The sequence below is a fragment of the Clarias gariepinus genome, chromosome 2 (genome assembly GCF_024256425.1).
Source record: "Clarias gariepinus isolate MV-2021 ecotype Netherlands chromosome 2, CGAR_prim_01v2, whole genome shotgun sequence".
NCBI classification, from domain to species: Eukaryota; Metazoa; Chordata; class Actinopteri; order Siluriformes; family Clariidae; genus Clarias; species Clarias gariepinus.
The window spans coordinates 17,366,848-17,385,091 of record NC_071101.1 but is presented as its reverse complement, the minus strand read 5'-3'; the positions used below and the strand labels follow the sequence as shown (position 1 = coordinate 17,385,091).

Here is an 18,244-nt window from a genome sequence, read left to right as displayed (position 1 = left end):
GGCCATTGTTCTCTCCAATAAAAGAATGTGATGCTGTCTTTAGGTGAGGACAGGGATCATGCCCTGGTGGTGTTTATCTAATCCATGGGTGATGGGGAGAATTGTTTGAGCTTGTCAGACAGATTGGATCAGCACCAACATTGTTGTAGTTGCTGTACCACTTCATAGTGGTAAATTCAGTTTACAGGCAAAGGTTTGGCTATTTGGCTGCTCAACCAGAACACGACATAAGACTCAACCAATTAGACTTGCCACATTTGCACTACTGCTCATATGCTGCACATCTCTTGCTTCAAATTTAAGAGGTCTAACCTGGCCTTAAAAAACATGGACAAAAGGTGGACAAGAAGTCTGCTCCCGGCACACACATTACTTCAGTCCCATACCTCATGTTCCACTCATACTGTCATACTAATATAGTGCAATATAGTAAGATACATGCCATATCTACCCATTCAGCACATCCTGTTTAACATAAATGTTTAGTTTATACATTTTATATTTTCTTCTATTTTTTTTTTCTATTGCAACTTTTGTAAATTGTAATGTAAGAGAAGGTGATGGAAACCTTGGAATAGACCCAGGAACCATTGGAGGAACAGCTGGAATCTCTGGCTATGGATAGAATCTGGGCTGATCTCCACTTTTTGTAAAATTGAAGAAGAATAATGATGATGATGATTATTTTTTAATTATAAGGACAAGCATGTAGTATGGTGTTTTTATACTTTAATAAAGCAAGCCTTCTTGTTGCTTTGTAAACCAAAGATAATTGTGTAATTTGCAATCTGTGGGGAACTCTCAGATGAAATCAGGCTCACTGTAGAATGCTCTTATTGTGAAGCGATGATGATCAGAAAAAAAGGAACAAATTTATAGTATCTTTGCTCTTATACACACAATTCAGATTTCAGGAAACACACCCCGAGTGATACTTGAAAAACATTGTCTTACTGTTTCCACTCAGCATGAGGAATGAGTAATAACAGTGGTTACAAGGGTTGGGGTGTTTTCTCACTTTTTACCACTGAGAGGAGCAGTTTTCTCATCCTGCACAAAGTAGTCAGCCATGTTGTTTCCTTAAAATATTATGTTTAATAATTCCTTGTCAGATGTAAACCTCTTCAGAAATGTTTGGAAATATTAGTGGAAATTTGTTTTCTTTTTTTTTTTTATACATTTGTTATGTCATATTATACAAATAGTTTTACCTAACTAAATATTTTAGCTATGTTAAGGCACAGCCATTAAAATGGATATACAGTTATTATAATACTTTATTGTAATGAGGTCAAATTTAAGTTAAATACTTTGTTTACGAAAAATCTGAAAATATTAAAGTTGGCTGTCTGTTAAGTTTTTCTTATAATTATTGACAATATTATTGATAGTGAAAAATAATTCGAACTATTATGACCTATTACATGATCTTCATTATTAATTTTACTATAAATACTATAATTACTATAATTTTATTTCAATAGCTTCTCAGTCATTTGAAAACTTTTCGAAAAACCTTGTGGCTAAATGTGCTGCAGTTGGCAAACCCCTTAATACCAAATATCATTAATCTATATTTATTTGTCACTTACTCACTTAATCATTCCCTATAATGCTAATCCTGTACAGGGTCACAGGAGACATGGAGCCTATCCCAGGAGGCATGGCAGACGAGGCAGGTACACCCTGGATGGGGTTCCACATCATCTCAGGGCAAAGCACTCACACGCACACAAACACACACATACACAAACATACTGTACTAATACGAGCATTTTCGAAATGCAAAATGAGTGCTGTGGGTGAAAACCAGAGTACTTAAAAGAAACCCACCAAGCACGGGGAGGACGTGCACACTTTACACACACACACACACACAGACCTGAGGCTGAAATCAAACCCTTGACTCAGGATGTTTCAAAATCTGTTCTAAATCTGTGTAGCTACATGTCTGTATATAATTACCTGATCATTTGAGAAAGACACAGTAGCTATCTTGCCTACACTGTGAAGTGTGCTTAACTGTGTATTTTAGAGGAAGCTGGTCAGGTACAAAATAAATTTTTTTCCCAAAAATGTAATATGGAAAAGACAATGTTGTCAGAATCTTTATCAAGGTCAAATGATGCTATGAATTTTTGTAATATCTCTTAAAAAAGAGTGAGCATGTTGCAAGACGTGGTTACATGTAGATCACACTTAATATATAAACTATGTAAAAATGCAATCTTCATATTATAGAATTATAATTGTACTTGTTATTACATTACATCCAATAAAATAATCTCTGTGGGACTGAAATGTCTTAAAATAAAAAAAAAACATAAAAATTCTGCACATATAAGCAAAATGCTAATATTAAATGTAACATATATGAATATAACAGGGTTTGCCACCTGCAGGACATGACCCAAACGTTCTAGAACAGATTTTGAAATAATTGGTCGCATGACTGAATGTTGACCGGAGGTCCTACAAGGTTGTACAAATGGGAATAAATACATAAATACAATGGTCCCTAGTTGGACTATAGAGGTTCCTAGATTAATGGATGAATGGATGGTCACGTGACTGGGAAGTTACTGAAATAATGTTGTAATGTGTTTATTACAAATATTTACAAAGATGCAGTCATAATATATCACATTTAATAATTTTGACAGCAAAAATAACAACTAGTAACTTAACAGACTAACAAATTTAACATGTTTCAATATTAACATTTTATAGCAATCCTCTTGCATGCTAGAATGTTTTGAAAAATAAAATGATTGGACAATGTTAGCAAACATCCGCCACTGATCAATGCCTGGATGTCTTTTGACTCGAATGTCTGTTGAATATCCGACTTTACTTTGTGTTATTGTTTTTACTGAAATGTGTTGGGAACAAGGTCCAAGGTTGAGAACCTTTAAATTAAACTGATTGGAACCTTATTTGAGCGCTGTCGCATGTTAATTTTTTGCCAAATGTCTTCTTGTATGAAGACAATAAACAAGTTCAGTATTCAGCAGACTGTGTTAGAGGTCGTGTCTCAGGAGGGCAAGTGAGCTAGTTTTGGGTTGATCATGGGAGGTGGTCAGCCTGTGTTTGCACAGGTAGCCAACGGCAATTATCAACTTTTATGTCATACTGTGGGCATGCCACAAACGCTTACAGTATCATCCATTATCTCATACTGTGGGCATGTCACAGGCATTCCTCACTGAATGTAACAGCAGGCAGTGTCCTCACTGACAATAACAGTAGCGTTTGTGGCACGCGTGAAAACAGATACATCAGGCCGAGTTTATAGATACCGACTTCATGTATACTGCTTTATGTATATAGATATACTCTTGTATACTGCTTTATGTATATAGAATAAAGCAGTATTCTGAGTATTTTTGCGAGTATTCTGAGTGAGTCTTTTTTCCACAAATAATGTTCAAGAGTACTGTATATTTTTATTTATTTATTATTACTCTTTTTTTTCTCTCTCTCATGTTATTTGCTTGTGACTTATTTCTGAGCTTTGGCAATACGAATGTGAATATTTCTCCTGCCAATAAAGCACATTTGAACCTCGAATTGTGAGTGAATCTTGACTTTCGTCACACAGATCTGGCAACCTTGCCGGAGCGCAAGGCTGCCATTTTGGTTGGTGACGTCATCGCCCAGTGCCCGCCCTCTAGCCTGTGTGGAAACAAACAGAAGCAGCAGGCAGGTAGGGAGCAGGCAGGCGGTGGTGTTTGTGTTGGTGTTTGTGTTGGTGTTTGTGTATGTTGGCATGGTTAACCTTGCTGTTTTGTTATTTTTTAGAGTTAAGCGAATGTGAAACGGGCCTGGACTAAAGCAGGACTTTATCCGTGGTTAGGATGTGGATCAGCCCGGAGGAGGTGCTGCTGGCTAACGCGCTGTGGGTGAGTGAGAGGGCCAATCCCTTCTTCATCCTGCAGCGGAGAAAGGGACACGGAAAAGGAGGAGGCATCACCGGTAAACACTCGGCCTGTTCACACACACACACTCTTTCTACATCACTGTCTGTGTTTCAGCGTGCTATCTTCGCTGCATTTCTAAACCTAGTTCCTTATCTTTTCAGAAAGAGCTGTCTCAAAGACCTCCAGGTTAGACACAGCAATGGCAAAAGTCAAATTCAGTCAAACTTCCAGTACACAGTAAAGTTTATATAATGTACAACATCAGCATTACAGCATGTGACATGGCACTGACACTCTCCTGTTAGACATTAGCCAGACCTCAGCTAGCTAGCTTTGTCTTGTTTTGTTGTGTTAGCTGGTGGCGCTAACGCGGTGGACGTGGACATGTCCCATTGAGACGTCTCAGAACGTGTGTCTTTGTCATGTTTTATTTTTTCTTATTTTTAGACACAGAAACGCTAACACCTTTGCTAACTTCGACTAGCTAACGTTTCCTCATCTGCCTGACCATGTTCAACTAAATGTGTGTTATCTTCCTGTTTGCTCATGTCAGAGTAAAACTTGACATTTTACAATTTCTGTATTAAAATGAATGGATATGAAAATGAAGTCTAATTTGTATTTTGCAAGCTCCATATTTTGTTTAATACTTTTTTTTTCTTCCTGTAAACGCACACAGATTAAGATTAAAACAGTTAAAAACTCCTCTAGATCAGTGTCAAGGTTAACATTTTTTTTTTGATCAGCTCGAGACTTTATTGCAATGGGCTGAAAAATAACACCTCATGACCTTGTGTTTACTAAGCACATCATGAGCATGACATCAGGAACCAGTAGATTAACCTTTCACACTGATTCATTACGTTATCTTAGGAAATGTCAGCACATGAAGCACATCAATTAATGTGACTCAATATGGAGAGATTTCAGCTAAATTCATTGAAGATGGTTTGTATCATGCAAGGTGGTGTGCTGTTATACTGAATATCAGCATGACTGTGATGCAGTACAGTTGTGATGATAGCCAGCAAAACAGGATGACCTCGAGTGTAATTTTGCTTTCATACAACAGTTACCCAAACAACAGTTATTATCAACAGATTAACAGATTACTCCCTGGCTAACACATATCCATTTTGTGATTAGTGGAGTCAACTAACCACAACTGGCGGAGCTGACGAAAGACAGTTAGTGTAATTAACAACAGAAGAGGGAAAATAGTTTTAAATTCTTATCTATAATGCGTATCCAAAAGGTGAAGAGAATAAACCATCAAAGTAGTGGACATTCCTGTAAATCTCATAAGTTCTTCTTTATATTTCTAATTATTCCACTTCAGAATATCAGGTACATTAATTAACATGTGCATTGGGGGATTGAATCCTAAATATCAAATGGAAAGCTAGTGCACTATGTAGGGTGTACAGTCACTTTTAGATTTAGAGAGGGATTTGTTCATAGGTAATTCGGAACGGCTTAGATGCAATTATTAAGTAGACAAAGTGTTGTTTAGGATGACTTAACATTATCAGATGTGTTTTCTTGCTGAAAGTGTTTCTGTGACTGGTTTTGAATGTGAGTTTTGCCAAGCACTTGCTGTCTTATCAGAACTGCAGATTTTTCAAACCTCCTTTTATGACTGAATGTACTTTCAATGGTCCTTTCAAAATGTGGGATTTAATTAGTTTAAAGAAATGTTTAAACCGATGGATTTCTTTCACATAGATTTGTTTTAAACTTTTTAACAAGCCACATAGTCACTTTCCAAATTAGACAAGAAAAAGACAAAATCTAAGCAAGTAATTTAATGTTTCTCCGTTCTCGCTTTTGGGTAAATCATTTACTCCGGTGCATGTGATAAAAACGCAGCATGGAATCTTTGTGGGTTGCTGTTTCTAACAGCTCGGGCATATCTGAATATATATGTATTTTTGTTTACGTAGTCCTGCTGAGTCTGCATTTGGACTTGGAGTTGTTGACTTTTGGCGTAGAGGTGCAGTTGTGCTCATACATTTAAATAAACTCATCATGTAAAATTAGCCTTATATCTTTTTCTGGGGCTTAATGATTGTACAATGTCATACATTGTTAATAGAAGGAAACCACATTAATTTGGAGCATACATTTTAAATTGTATTGGTTTTCTGATATAAACACAGGGTTGGAGTTACACATACGCACATAGATTATTATTTTAGCGATGCTAAAAATCTTGAAAGCTCCTTAAATTTGCTGAGTTCTTGCCTTCTGTTAGTGATGAGGATTAACTACAGCTGGTAGCCTTTTTGCACCAACATGAGAAAAGGTTTGTTTGACAGCACTCACTGGATTGCACAACACACTGTAATGGGAAACTCCATGGATTTCAGAAGAGACCTGAGAAAGATGGTAGATTTACACAAGTCAGGAATGTCTCTTGGAGTCATTTCTAAACAACTGCAGATTACAGACAATTCAGTACAAACACCTGTGCGTATGTACAAGCCACTTTGCCAGGTTTTGGAGGAGGACCCAGCAAACGGTCACCTTCAGCTGAGAGGAAATTGATTCTGATGGGCATGAACAACCCAGGGACCACCAAGTCACTGTCCTGCCTTGAAATAGAAGCTGCTGGAACACCAGTGTCTTTTTTTTTTTTTTTTTTGTATAGTTAAGACAGTTAAACGTTACCGTATGCTGAACGGTTGCTGCACAAAAAAATAATTCTCTGCTCCAAAATCAATACCTTCAAGCTTGACAAAAATTTGCAACTGATATTATGGAAAAAGGAATGGCCTTTTTTTAGAGAAAGTTTTGGACCAGAGATATGTTTATAAGCATTTCTTTCATTTATTATATTAAAGCTGTATAGTGCAGAATTGTTCTGTCTCAGAAAAAGGCCTATTCACAACAATTAATTGCATGCTCAATGTTGCCATGACATTCATGTTCATTATGAGTTTTCGTAAAAGGAGATTCTGGTTCTAATGAACAAGAATGTAGTGACTTACGCATAAATAACCCATTCATGCGGACATCTGAGTCAGTAGAACAAAATGAGCAGGAAAATGGCTGAGTGTAGAGACACGAAGGAGAAGAAATAGGGTTTGCAATTAACAAAGTGTTATTGACCCAGGCAGTGAACTTTCCACACTGTGTAAGACTTTCTGTCTTTTTTTTTAATAGCTCTTTAATCTGCAGTGGGAGACAAAAAAACTTTATGTAACTTTAAAGAAACTTTTTCACTCCTCACTCACTCTTTCTTTTCTGTCCCTCCCTAAGGTCTTCTGGTTGGCACGCTGGACGTGGTGTTAGACTCCAGTGCTCGTGTGGCTCCATATCGAATCCTTCACCAAACAGGAGACTCTCAGCTCTTTTGGAGCATTGCCTGTGGTCAGTAATTTGCCTGTGTGTGTGTCTTTTCATCAGGAACATTTGCTAAGATGCAGTTTAAACATTTCGACAAGCTTTTCAGGTTGTTTTTTAAATTGTTGCTCAGATTTTACCGTGGATCATTTATATATTTTTTTTCCCTGTATGTTGGTTTAGAAGAATGTTTTTAAACATCAAACTACATAAAATTCCAGCTCATGTCAAACATGATATGCCCAAACTAAATGACCACACATTCTTTCCTTGGAGTGTGTTCACATTAACAGCTGTAGGGATGCATTTAGAGCTTTATCAATTTGGATGAGATGAAGATCTTTTAAGGAGCTTTATGCAATGTTTCTTGGATCTGACACTAATTTGCCCTTTTATTTTCCAAGAAGCTGTATTATACTTGCTTACAGTGTGAGGTGACTATTATTAGTCATTATGAATTACTGTGAAATCTGGCGTTGAGCCCATCTATGAGCTGCTGTCAATTTTTTTATTTATTTACTCCCAGTATTTTATTTATACGTCACCCAGTATTTCTGTCATTTGCTTTTCATGTGTATACTTAAGAATTGTGTACTGTAGCTCGACTTGATGACTTTTGCTTACTGATTTATTAAAGCCAGAAGCCATTGCATTTTATTGAATATTTTTTTGTTTTGGCAGAAATAAGAATTGTGTTTTAAATCATTGTTTAATATATTTAATATCAGGCTCATCTCGCAAGGAGATAACGGAACACTGGGAATGGCTGGAGGCCAATTTACTGCAGACTCTCTCCATTTTTGACAATGATGAAGACATCACTACTTTTGTCAAGGGCAAGATACAGGTAAGCTCTTGGCAAACATTGTTCACACTTGGTAAACTCCAGTAAGCAACTATCTTTTGGTCTGTTTGCTTGCAGGGCATCATTGCTGAGGAGAATAAGAGCCGTCAGGCTCAAGAAGACGAGGATTGTGGGAAGTTTCGGGAGGCGGAGCTGAAGATGCGGAAGTTGTTTGGGATGCCAGAGGAAGAGAAACTGGTGAACTATTACTCATGCAGCTACTGGAAGGGAAGAGTGCCACGTCAGGGCTGGCTCTACTTGTCTGTCAATCACCTGTGCTTCTACTCCTTTCTGCTTGGAAAAGAGGGTGAGATGAGGAGAGGAATTACAGATAAAGCAAAAGCATTTATGTAATTAGGAGAGAATGTATGAAATTTGTTCCTGAATTAATGTCAGTTTTTTAAAAATGTAGGCATTTGGCAGATTCTTATCCAGAAAGATAAAGATGTGCATTACACTGGGCCATGAAGAAATGTTCCCTGCATAGAGTAAAAATGCAAACAACGCATTTTTTCATTCCCTCTGCCTCTTTAGTGACATTAATAGTGCAGTGGACGGATGTTACCCAGTTAGATAAGAACGCCACGCTGTTATTCCCCGAGAGCGTGCGGGTGAGCACTCGGGACACAGAGCACTACTTCTCCATGTTCCTTAACATCAACGACACATTCAAACTGATGGAGCAGCTGGCTAACATCGCCATGAGGCAGCTCCTGGATAATGAGGGATTCGCTGCAGACCACTCGCTCCCCAAACCCTGCAAGACCCTCAAAAATGTTTCTGCACTTAAAAGGTGAGAGTTTTCTAAAAAGAAAAAAATATCTGAATTTTTCAGCAAAGCAAAGGGGATTTTTAAGAGTATTTATTGTCTCGTTGATCTGAGTGATGCTGATTAATACTGAGTGTTCACACTCACCCCATGAGTAAGTGTAAATGATTAAATTAGCTCGAGGAGTAAATAATCATGGTTGTCATTTTTTTTTTCCTTCTTTTTTTTTTCTTCTTTTTTTAGGGACCTGGACGCACGGGCAAAAAATGAGCGATACAGAGCTCTGTTCCGCCTGACGAAGGAGGAACGACTAGACGGTCATACAGACTGCACTTTGTGGACGCCCTTCGCTAAGATGCATGTGGTTGGACAGATGTTCGTCTCTAACAATTACATTTGTTTTGCCAGCAGAGAGGAGGACCTGTGTCAACTCATCATACCACTTAGAGAGGTAAGCATGTTCATAGTCATGCGAAGACCAAAACCTGTCATTGATGCAATTTTATAAGATGACAAAGAAAATGTTATCCGATTCACCAAATGCTTTGCCTTTTGATCTTCTTACTAAAGTAGTTAACTTTTGTGAAGTTGACCTGGCCCGAAGAAAATAACAAATGAAAAGTAACTGTACGGAGTGAAACTAATTAACCTGGCACAAACAAATGCGTCTTTTCTCCCCTTTTCTCACTAACTAACCGAAACACAGGAGAAAACAGAAACCCATTGGATTTGGGTCTGTAAAAATCCAAATAGTGTCAAGTACAAAGTTTACTATTTGTATACAACAGGCGAAATATTGAGCATCATGGGGCAAAACACAGTCAATAAGCAACAAGAGTTCATACATGGAGGAAACTTATCACACTTAACTGAAAAAACAGTGCAAACAAACAAAAGCAATGATCTGCAAGTTTGGCCACAACTTCATGATCTTGTTGAGCTTCACAAAGAGAAGAACCTGACACAAACAAATTTTCTTCTTAATTTTTTTTTTGCCATGTGAGACATCGTTTTCATTTAATATATGTAAATGAGTATGAAACAAAGTTATGCTGGAAGAGTCAATTGTTCTTTCATTTATTTTTTATTTTGGCTGAAATGTTCCTGAGCTATTGTAATTTTATTTGCATAAACAATAATATATGCCTCATAGGATTAACATACTTTAACACTTAGAGAATTAGACCTTTTTTTTTACTATCAGGCTATATAGCAGGATATAGGAATTATTATAAAAACAGCTTGGTTAAGTGAAAAAAGCAACGATAGCAGTATAACAGATTATAGTATGTCTATTTGTCACCCCTCCCCCTTTTTAGGTGTCAATAGTAGAGAAAGCTGACAGCAGCAGTGTTTTGCCTAGTCCTCTCTCCATCAGCACTAAAAACAAGATGACCTTCCTGTTTGCCAACCTCAAAGATCGTGACTTCCTTGTTCAGCGCATCTCAGACTTCCTGCAGCGAACGCCTGACAGACTCTGTAGCATGACTGGACAATCTGTGAGTCAGTCAACCTAAGCAGTACAAGTCTTAAAGCTAAAGGCATCTTAAGCAGTAACACAAAACAAACTCTGTATTATTCAAGTTGTTGATGTTTTTTGGTTAAAATGTAATCTTTGGCCTACACAAACACATTAAAATGTGTTAAACTTTCATTATTTCTCTTTTAACAGGAGAGTCCAAGTCCCACCACCCCTACGTCACTTCCTTCAATGCCGTCAGTCCTGGGGTCAAGCGAGGTCATTCAGGAACGATACTACAGCTCTAGCCTCCCCACAGCCAAGCAGGGTCTTCTCCACATCTACCAGAAGGGCCGCCCTGAAGACCTGGGACCCAAAGCGGTTAGCTCATATCACTCACTCACTCATCGTCTGTACCGCTTAATCTTGTATACAGGGTCACGGGGACCTGGAGACTATCCCAGGAGACTTGGTCTTAGACTTAGGTGAGGTACATCCTGGACAGGGTGCCAATCCATCACAGGGCACACACACATACACACACTCATTCACACACTACAGGCAATTTGGGAACGCCGATTAGCTTAATCTGCATGTCTTTGGACTGTGGGAGGAAACTGGATAACCCTGGGAAACCCACCAAGTATGGGGAGAACATTCAAACTCCATGCACACAGAGACAGGAAATGACCCCAGACCCTGGAGGTGCAAGTACTAACCACTACTCCACCATGTCGCCCTAGCTCATATCAGTGGCCTTTAAAAAAACAACTTTCGTCCACTTGCGTGATCAACGTTAATCTTAAATATTTTTTATTTTAAATACTTTCAAATTAAGTTAGTAGTTTTAGGTCATCAGATTAATCTTGTCTTTGTTACTGACTTGACATTTAGTTTCATCAGCAGAAAACAATTACAGTGGCTGCGATAAACCTGTTGCACACACTTTTAGGTGAACTAAATGGATTAAATTTTTTTTTCCAATTTGTAAAAAACACCCAGAGGAAAATGCAGTCCACTCACATATATTGGCTTACTGGCACCCATTGGTAGAAGAATAATGTAAATGGACATTTAGAAACTCTGACTGACGTAATCCTGCTCATGTCGATTATTTCTTCCTTTATTTTTTTCCTTAAAAAAAAAAAGAAAATCTGTCCAAAAAATATATATATAGTTTTAGTAGCATACTTACTGTGCAAACCTTGAAACTGAACAGTGAGCACCGAAAAAAAAAAAATACCAACCCCAACCCCAAAACTATACCATTGTTTAGCAATAATCAAGGTATAATGTTAAATTGATCGTAATATTGACTTGAGGTCATATCAGCCAGTGCTACTACAACTTCACATTTAATGACCCAGTTTGTCTTTCAGTATTTCATCACAATAGTAATGCACCATTCGCTGTCAAGTGTACCAGTAGGTCTTCTTTATACCTCAAGCTTTACAAACTCCACATAAAAAAGCAAAAATGCTGTAATGTTTTTCTGATCATAGAACATGCAAGAGGCTTTTCAGAGCAGATATAACGGTTCTTTAGATGCTACCTTGGTTGATGGGGTTAAGACTGAAATTTATGTGCGGCAGAGCCATTAAAGGCCACTAGGATGGGCCTTAATGAGATTTAACATTGAAAATGCATCAGGTCTTGTAAGCTGAGGGAATTTTAGAGTCCACTAAAGTCTCCCTGATGTTTAGCTGAACAAACAGCAGGGGAGTTTTTATTTTTTATTTTTATAATGACGCCATATGGTTTAATGGTCATTCATATACTACTACTGCTAATTTAATAATAATAATAATAATAATAATAATAATATCTTTTATATTATTATTTATTTATTGTTAGATTTTGTTAGTTTTAAGACCTTGAATCTTAAAAAAAGCTGTCAGAATTTCATATATTAAAAAAATTATACCTTAGTTTTATTAAACAACTTCAGAGCTTGATTGAACAATATACATATATACAGTGTGTGTATAAACACATGATTATTATTATTATTATTATAGTAAGTAATTAAACGTAGCCCTTTCCTTATAACGTTAGTTTTCGCACTTAAAGATCAAGGGCAGTATTTAAACGATACAAGATGACTTACAAGACTATGAATTTTTAAAATTAGTTTTTAAAAATTAAATAAAACAAAAAAGCTAAATTTTAACTAAGCAGCAGGCGTCTCTGTCATCTGCCATAATTATTATTTTTAAAGAAACTTGACAAATGTGTGAATAGTTCAGTTTACCACCTGTAGGATTATAAAGACACAGTGACGTTTTACTGCCTCAAATGCCTCGAGTCTTGAATGTGTGTTAAGCAGTTGTGAGAACGTAGACATGTATAGCTTCAAAAGGCGTGGCTTTTGAGGCACATTAGCCCTTGTGGTGTTTTTGGATGGGTATAAGCATGTGTAATGAGTGGGTTTGAGATTTATCTGCCCATAGAGTTTGGAGATAAAGCCAGACCAGAGGCTTTTTAGTGTACATCACTTTTGATAATGTAGCACCATAAAATGCTACATTAGTGTTCTGTTGCAGCACTCAGGAGGTAGTGCACTGGGCAAAGAATCAGTTAAATCCAAGGCTGACCGTTCATGACAGATCAAGCTGAAAACCAGGAAATTCTGGTCATCGGCTGAGCGACTGGTGCATTAGTATTATAAATGTAAAAAAATATTTAAAAATCTATTTGGGAGTTAATGTGATGATACATGAATTGGCATGCAAATATTCTTCTGTAATTTTATTTATTTATTATTTTTTAAAATATTTTAAATAATGAATAGTTTTGTACTCCGTATGTCTGTCTGTCTGTGAACCTACAGTATGTAGTCCGTCTAGGGAGGCCAATGATGATTTTCTATCCTGATATTTTTCAGAATCCTTTTCTTTTGTACATTATAGTACATGAAAATATATATAATTACATTTGTACAAGAGATAATAAGATGTCTAAGACTTATTACAGTATAAATAAGTGTACACATACAGATTTCTTTGTCAACCCAACATCCACTTATGTTTTGTTTGTACAAGATAGTAAGTTTGATCTTCATAAAATTAGTATGGTCATGCATATCCTTAAAGAAACATCTTATACTTTATTTACACTTTATTTATTTTTTTACTGTCAATCAGACAAAAGAGAAAATGAAGGAAGAATCCTGGAATATTCACTTTTTTGAGTTTGGAAGAGGTGTGTGCATGTACCGCACGTCTAAGACTCGAGACCTGGTCCTGAAAGGGATTCCTGAGAGTCTGAGAGGAGAGCTGTGGCTGCTGTTCTCAGGTAATGACTCGTTTCTAACAGCAGGAGGCACTTGTTTCCTCTTCTATACTGAAAGGAAGATTGACACAATTTCACTTGTGTTTCGAAATTAGATGCTATCATAAGAAACATAAAATAATGTTATTTCTGATTTGGTGGAAAATGATGCTGATGGTTATCGGGTTATTCACAGCATTAATAATGGTAACATTTACATGTTGATCACAGAGAGGGTTACAGTTTATATCAGAATTTGAGCACTGAGATTAAACCGGATTACACTTATGATTAATAAGTAAATGCAGCCTGTTTTAAAGTTCATAAAAAACATGCCCTCTATGAACCTCGACTATTCATTCATCCCACTAGCGGGATGATTAACAGGGCGCCATGGTAACCGCCTTATTCAGTTATGCCCTGGGTCTGTGACTCATCCTGATCACATGACCTGCTGTCATGAACTTGCACTGGCTGCATTTTATTCACAGTATACATTTTTTGGAAGCTTCCTTAAGCAAATACACCAGACTTCCTGATTTTGAGTGTCTTTATAGATGATGTGGAAGAGCCAGTTTTGCTAAGGCTGGTTGGCTGTCTAGTTCGTACAGTAGCTAGTTCGTACTGTGGATTAGGACTGTCATTCTCTTAAAATGTAACTAACTTAATTTTAAGTTTAATTGTCATGGAAATATAATTTTATTTTTTTTTCTGTTATTTTTATAGTGTTTATGTATTTATTAATTAAATGTCCTGCTTTTCATTTCCCTTGTAAAGAGTTTAAATAGACTCATACTATAAAAGTATGAGCCTATTTAAACTCTTTAGTTATACTAAATCCCAGTTGTTTCCACCCTGGATGAGGGACAGTCAAGTCAAACCAGGACATTTAATTAAGCAGAATAATAGGACACACTTATGAGAGCAAAAACGTCCTTTATTTCTTCATATAATCCCCTGCTACACTAACACACTTATCCCAGCACTTTAATAGTTATACTATCAAGCTAGTACTATAGTTTGATAGTTAAACTATCAAAGTTTTCTCATTAAGCCAGTAATTATCAAACAGCCTTTTTTCCTCTTAGCCTTTCTGTGAATGATTTTGTGTACAGTAGGGCTGCATGAATTAACACAGCAGGTTTAATTATCTAATACTTTTAAGGTGTAGCCCAATTAAAACTGCATGTGCCTGCCTTTGATTAGACAGTAGTATGTATTTTGGTTTTCAGCATGTGTGTGTGTGAGAGACATTAACCATATGTTAATTAAAAAAATAACACAGATCCATAATCAACTTGCCATAATAAACGCAACAACCGAAGTAAATGTAACATCCCTATCTCACCTACGTGGTTTTGCGCGGCGGCCGTAGGTATTGTAGGTATCCATAGGGATTGTTAGGCATCGCTATACATTATAAGTTCTACTGTAGTGATCTTGTTTCCAATCTTTCCTCGCGAAAAATTAAACGTTTAATTTTGGGTGGGTCCTCACAGAAGCTCGCAGGCCCTGCAGAACCTCACCGTGTCTCACCGCTAGTGAAACCACATAGGTGAGATAGGGGTGTAACTGTTTGACACATACGCATTGAGCGGACACATAAAGCTTCAAAGGGAGTCAATTGGAAATGTCAGGTCGGGTTCTCAGAATGTTAAAAAAAAATAAAAAATTCTCATTGGCTGAAATTTTTTTTTGGTTATAAATAATACTACCCCAACTCCTGATTACGGGTTAGCTTGTTAAGCTCCACCTCCTTGTTACACGTCATGTGAGTGAAGCGGAAGCCGTAAATGAGGAAAATAGATGAGAAATGATTGAGTTGTATAACTAAGCTAATCTCTGACTTGACTTGTAATTTAATATTACAAGTTAGTTTTGTGTTGCGTAAATGAGGAAAAGAGACCTTGACTGATACAGCAATCCGGGATTGTTGTCAAGCGAATGAGTGAAGCTGTGAATGCTGTGTTATTTGAATGCACTGAAATACATGCAAGTAAATCGTTGTCATTCAGAAACGAGACACATGTATGTATGAATCGAGATCAATTTTTTTTTCAATTAATTGTGCGGCACTTGTGTAGACCAGTTTTAAGCAAAACAATTTATTACAAGTACCAGTTTGACATGATGTATAAAGAAGAATTGTCATAGTGATACTCTACAATAGATTATCTCCACAAGCCTCTTAAAAATTAACCACTTCTGTTTATTATTTTGTGTAAAATTCTGCAAAATGTAATTGTGTGTCATATCCATCAAGTCTACCTGAGTTCATCTAATAGCCCTATAGTTACTATTGTTAGACTAGAGACCTAGTCCCCATAAAATAAGCATTAAGAATTTGTACAAAGTGGAGTGGCAGACTTTACAGTGTTAGAGTTTTACTTAAAAGGCTAGAATGCTCATCTGGATGAATGTAATTAACTGTTTGGTAGCTGAGGTGCCAAAACCAATGAGTGACTTTGAAAGTGTGATGAATAATTTATTTATGTAAGTAAAAACTGTGCAGAAGCTAAACTGCTCAACAGTATTTTCAGTAATTTGGTGGAATCTTGCCTGACTCAATGGGTTCTGTTATTTTGAGTGATGGAAGACGTGCCTAAGCATTACAGAAGAAATAATGTGTTCTTTTAAGGTATTTTTGCATTGCATAAACATTCACTCTGCTTATTGCTTTGTGCCTTTTTTCCTCCATATTACTATTCTTATGTGTTTTTATTTTATTTTATTTTTTTATTTTTATGTATTGCATTTGAAGATACTGTAGGTTTATGCTCGCCTAAAAGATTAACTCTCGCAATATATGTTTCAGCAGTGTGATATAACTGATAGTTTAGGCGGCTTCTTCCTGTATCCCCTGTAGGTGCTCAGAATGAGATGGTGACTCACTCTGGATACTATGCGGAGCTGGTGGAGCAGGCCATGGGCAGGTGCACTTTAGCTACAGAAGAGATTGAGAGAGATTTACATCGCTCCATGCCTGAGCACCATGCCTTCCAAAATGAGATGGGAATCGCTGCTCTTCGACGGGTACTCACTGCATACGCGTACCGCAACCCGGGCATTGGCTACTGCCAGGTATGCACACACACACCCCCACACACAAAAACATGCCCTGTGTCATTAAAGCAGGAGAAATTAGTTGGCCTGTTACAATGGATCAGTTACAATGGATCAGTTCGGGAGCACGATGATCCTAATTTTGGAAAATCCTCAACGAAACAGAGGTCACAGTCCAATAGGATGGAAAACTAACTCGCAATAAAGAGAAAAGAGTGGAAAACTGAAACAAAATAGCATCCCGGATACACCCTCACAATTTAAAGAGACAACAATTTACTTTGAGATTCATTTCCTTAGGAGCGATTATGGTTTTTGGCCACATGATGGCAGTGTGGGGAAAGGGGACAGATTTAGTCTAGTGGATTGGTATGCTTTACATTGTACAAGTCCGGGAGTACTTGTATTTGCGCGTGAAATACTTGACCTAAAATCGTGAAAAGATTTAAATAAATGCTTTAAAACACTGTTTGACATCAGAAGGAGTGCTTGAAATGGCTTTGAAACTTTTGGAATTTTATTTTGATCTGTACAATCCATGTTTTTTTTTTTTTTTTAATTGGAAATCATTTAACGTTTGTTGCGTTTAGAAAGTAGCTAATAGTTCTTTATGAAGTCTTTAAAACTGCTTAATGCCAGTGTTTTTTGTCTTAAAGATCTGATGGTTGTTGACATTAATTCAGGTAAAGGTTTTAAAATGGTTTGGGAAAAGTGTGTTTGTACTAGGAATAAAGCATATGAAAAAAAAAAATAAGGCCAAAAGCAGGAAACTGAAATTTATAGAAAACATAATCTGACATGAATAAGTAAAAACAAGAGAGTTAAGCTGAATACATTAAAAATAATTATCTAGATGGGAAAGAAAAAGCAAAAGCAAAGCAATAACAAAAGCATGTGGTGGTTGTAGCAATGGAAAAATTAAAGCGGAGTCCATGAAATATGGTATCAGTCAAATGTTTGGACACACCTTTTAATGCAATGTTTTTGTTGCTTCTACAGTCGTGGCCAAAAGTTTTGAGAATTACATAAATAGTGGAAATTAGAAAAGTTGCTGCTTAAGTTTTATAATTGCAATTTGCATATACTCCAGAATGCTATGAAGAGTAATCAGATGAATTACATAGTCCTTCTTTGCCATGAAAATTAACTTAATCCCCAAAAAAACCTTTCCACTGCATTTCATTGCTGTCATTAAAGGACCTGCTGAGATCATTTCAGTAATCGTCTTGTTAACACAGGTGAGAATGTTGACGAGCACAAGGCTGAAGATCATTATGTCAGGCTGACTTGCACCTAAATCAACAATTTATAGGATCATCAAGAACTTCAAGGAAAGAGGTAAAATTCTTGTTAAGAAGGCTTTAGGGCGTCCAAGAAAGTCCAGCAAGCGCCAGGATCGTCTCCTTAAGAGGATTCAGCTGCGGGATCGGAGTGCCACCAGTGCAGAGCTTGCTCAGGAATGGCAGCAGGCAGGTATGAGCGCATCTGCACGCACAGTGAGGCGAAGACTTTTGGAAGATGGCCTGGTGTCAAGAAGGGCAGCAAAGAAGCCACTTCTCTCCAAAAAAAACATC

At 37.0% G+C, this 18,244-nt stretch overlaps 1 protein-coding gene across 2 annotated transcripts in view; it reads left to right on the top strand.

The window, feature by feature from the left end:
* The first annotated feature begins 3,669 nt into the window (after positions 1 to 3,669).
* Positions 3,670 to 18,244, top strand: part of LOC128506141 (TBC1 domain family member 9B) — a 28,700-nt gene continuing 14,125 nt past the window's right edge. The window contains exons 1-11 of one of the 2 annotated variants that reach the window (XM_053476451.1): positions 3,670 to 3,706; positions 3,802 to 3,975; positions 7,182 to 7,292; positions 7,994 to 8,112; positions 8,188 to 8,416; positions 8,644 to 8,902; positions 9,122 to 9,329; positions 10,198 to 10,377; positions 10,551 to 10,718; positions 13,481 to 13,631; positions 16,474 to 16,688. In XM_053476451.1, the coding sequence (XP_053332426.1) occupies positions 3,858 to 3,975; positions 7,182 to 7,292; positions 7,994 to 8,112; positions 8,188 to 8,416; positions 8,644 to 8,902; positions 9,122 to 9,329; positions 10,198 to 10,377; positions 10,551 to 10,718; positions 13,481 to 13,631; positions 16,474 to 16,688 (1,758 nt within the window). In that variant the 5' untranslated portion in view covers positions 3,670 to 3,706; positions 3,802 to 3,857. Of the gene's footprint in view, positions 3,707 to 3,731; positions 3,976 to 7,181; positions 7,293 to 7,993; positions 8,113 to 8,187; positions 8,417 to 8,643; positions 8,903 to 9,121; positions 9,330 to 10,197; positions 10,378 to 10,550; positions 10,719 to 13,480; positions 13,632 to 16,473; positions 16,689 to 18,244 lie in introns of those variants that run through there. The other variant, XM_053476460.1, reaches the window with a different exon arrangement.